General features: G+C 44.6%; 1 protein-coding gene across 1 annotated transcript in view; it reads right to left on the reverse strand.

Moving 5' to 3' along the window:
• Positions 1–22: 22 nt before the first annotated feature.
• Positions 23–3,308, reverse strand: part of cep78 (centrosomal protein 78) — a 16,839-nt gene continuing 13,553 nt past the window's right edge. Inside the window, exons 15-16 of the mRNA XM_008294065.1 lie at positions 2,925–3,087; positions 23–761 (exon numbers count right to left, since the gene is read on the reverse strand). Coding sequence (XP_008292287.1) covers positions 213–761; positions 2,925–3,087 — 712 coding nt within the window. The 3' untranslated portion in view covers positions 23–212. The remainder of the gene's footprint in view (positions 762–2,924; positions 3,088–3,308) is intronic.

The following is a 3,308-nucleotide window of genomic DNA, read 5'->3' on the forward strand; positions in this document are numbered from 1 at the left end:
CATCGTGAGACATACGTCTCTTTTGGCTTTCATACATTTCTAATTGACTTTTCCTAAATGAAATAACTGGTATCGAAAATATAAGAATTCTGGTGTTTTGTCTTCCAAAGGTTTAAAAATAAGTTAAAAAATCTGATCAACAACATCAAAAAATGACGGGAACTTTACGTAAAACGCACTGAGAACAGACACAGCTCTTCATTTTTCTCTGGTCAGAAGGACTCATCATCCGACAGAGACCCGAGCTGCTCCAGAACACCCCTATGAGGACTGGCGTTCCTCTCCACCACCTCTGACCCTGACTGACTTACTGACCTTCCCTTTCCCCTGTTCCTTAACCCTACTGACTCCACAGACTCTGCCTTGTCACTTATAATGTCACTAACGCTCACAGACGAACCGCCATGAGACCCGTTGCTAGGCGAAGCGCGACTGTAGCTGTTGTTGAAGCTGTATCCGTGGGGACTGTCGCTTCTGTGAGAGCTGCTGTTGCTTTTGGGGTGGCTTGGTTGAGCCTGGAAGGTTTTACCAAAGGAATTATTATCAAAGGACTTGTGGCTACGGAAACTGCGCTCAGAACCTGAGTCACGCGGGGACACAGGCTTTGAATATCGACCTAGCTGTTGTTCTCCGCCTGAAGCCTGAGTGACGGTCACATCCAGCAGCCCGTCTTTACGCAATGCTGTCCAGACAGTGGACGGAGATCTGGGAGCTGTGGTGTCCAGTGGTCCACCGTGGGGAGCAGGCAGGACGCTGCTCACCTAAACAACAGAATTTAAAGAGAAAAATGCAGTAATGGACAAATGATGCGATTAATGCTACGAAGCTATTGTTATACAGTCAAATGACAACGGAAGTCATGATAATGTCAGCAAAGCTGAGGTTGTTTGCGTAACCAGGTGTCGCAACATGTGTCACTACGGGTGACTCCTATTCATGGAGTTCTGCATCTATATGCCACTTAATCCTCACTAGGGTCATGGGGGAGCTGGAGGCCATTCCAGCTGACTCAGGGTGAAAGCAGAGGATATCCTGGACAGGTCACCAGTCTATCACAGCTACACTTAGAAACCGACAACCAAGCACACTCACATTCACACCCACGGACAACCTAGAATCACCAGTTAACCTCAACATGTGTGGACTGTTACTGGGGGTGCTGTCTGCAGGTCCTCTCGGCCGGCTGGTTGGGGGGGCTCCCCACCTCGTTGTGGGGACCCCCCCGTCTGCCAGGTCGGGGGTCCGGGCGCTGGCGCCCCCAGTAGTCATGGTCTGCAACTCCTCCTGGTGTGGACGGCCCCAATGGTAGCGTTTCCCACAATCCCTCAGTGCTATGCCATGCCTCTTTTAGTCTCGTGGTGAGTGTGTCTGTGTGTGCGCGACTTCATTTGTTGTATGTGTATGCATGGAGGGTGGGAGGGAGGGACGGGTTTATTTTATTTTTTTAAAATGTTGTAATAGTTTTTAAATGCTTTGTTGGTTTTAAATGTTGTAAAGCACTTTGCGTTGTTGTTGCACATGAAAAGCGCTATACAAATAAAATTTGATTGATTGATTGATTGACTGTGTGGGAGGAAGCTGGAGAACCCGGAGAGAACCCGCGCTGCACGGGGAGAACATGCAAGCTCCCGGGTGTCCTCGTGAACTGGCAACCTCCTAGCTGCGAGGCAACGATGCTAACCACCGAGCCACCTTGCAGCCCCAAATGACAACCAAAGACGTGATAATGTCAGCAAAATTGAGGTTGTTTGCGTAAACCAGGTTCTCTGAGTTGCAACATGTTTCATTGCGGGAGCCTCCGACTCATGGATGTTCTGAGTAAGTGAACTTTGTGACTTCAAAAATATTCAGTCATCCTCAGATTTATTCAAACCCTCCCATGAAAGAAGCAAAAAAAAAAAAAAAAAAACAGCTGCCACTGAATTGACAAAAGTAATAATATATAAAAATTCAATGAACATCATGGCATTGCTTTTGAATTGTGGTTCAACAGAAATATTAAAAAAAGAAAAAAGAAAAGCAAACAAGCATGATGGGACCTATAAACTAATATCTAGCTGAACAACCCTTTGAGCCAATCACTGCAACCCAGTGTTTTCTGTAAGTCTCAGTCAGACTTCTGGCATCCAGCCATAAAATCTTTGCTCCAACAAACTTATGGATGTACGTAGTGATGGTTTAGGGGGAGACCCAGGAAAACATGGGAGGCGCTGGTGTCAGGGGACCTAGTGCACTGGGGGCTAACCCCTGATGATGCCCTCGATAGGGATAAATGGCGAATGGAACTGCAAGCAACAGACGTTAACAGAATAAGTTAAGAATGAATTGTTTGAGTGACTATTGTGAATTTTGCCTTTTCTCTAATGGAAGGGTTTGAATAATTTTGTCCTAAACAACTAATTGTGGCTTTCTGCTCTTAATGTTTATAATTTTCTACTACACTTATTGCTGTTTTTTTTTCTTTCACTTATATTTTGCTCTTGTTTTATTGTATCAACTATTTATTAGGCTTTTTCTTAAATTAAAAAAAAAAAAAAAACGGGACCTGAGTACAAATTTTGTACCACTAACATGTGAATGTGAGCTGCCATGACAAATAAAGCTCCTTGAATCCTTGAATAAATTTGTGGACATATGTAAACCATTGAACTCAGAGCTGGTGCGCAACAGGTCTACTTGATGTGGTTCTGCAGTATTACAGCTCAGATGTCCAACTGAAGTATTTAAGGCACATTTCTTTCTTTAACAACAAAGCATTCATTGCATGTTGATTTGTGGTCTTATTGAGTCACGTAGAGTGTTTTAAAGCTGCATGCATACACACAAAGTACATGCAAACATGAAACTGACACTCTCCATGTTGGTAAAAGACAAGAAAATTGCGTCTGAAAACATTCCCCAGTAATCGTTTTGCACATACTTACCAAAGACGCAGCATCCGTCTTTGCCGTAACATCCACACAGTCGCCCTGAGTCAGTAACGCTGCTCCATCCAAATGTGGTCCGACTGTAGAGGAGAGCTGAGGTCTTCCCAGAGGCTGGAAATCTGACCCGTCAATTCCAGCCATTGAAGCCAGCTGACCTAGACTACAAAGACAGGTGCAGTCTGTTAAAGTTGAGGATCAAGTGTTAGCGCGTGAAACACCAAGGGTAGATGTTAAAATAATCTGACATGTTGGTAACTGGTGAACATTAAAGTGAAAATCAAGCGTTTTACTGTGTGAACAAATCATGAGTCCTCAGAATCACAGGTGAGCTCATGTCCTCAAGCTGCACTGAGCAGCAGTGGATTACTGTCGTCAGCAGTT

Source organism: Stegastes partitus, unplaced genomic scaffold, assembly GCF_000690725.1.
Source record: "Stegastes partitus isolate 25-593 unplaced genomic scaffold, Stegastes_partitus-1.0.2 Scaffold935, whole genome shotgun sequence".
NCBI classification, from domain to species: domain Eukaryota; kingdom Metazoa; phylum Chordata; class Actinopteri; family Pomacentridae; genus Stegastes; species Stegastes partitus.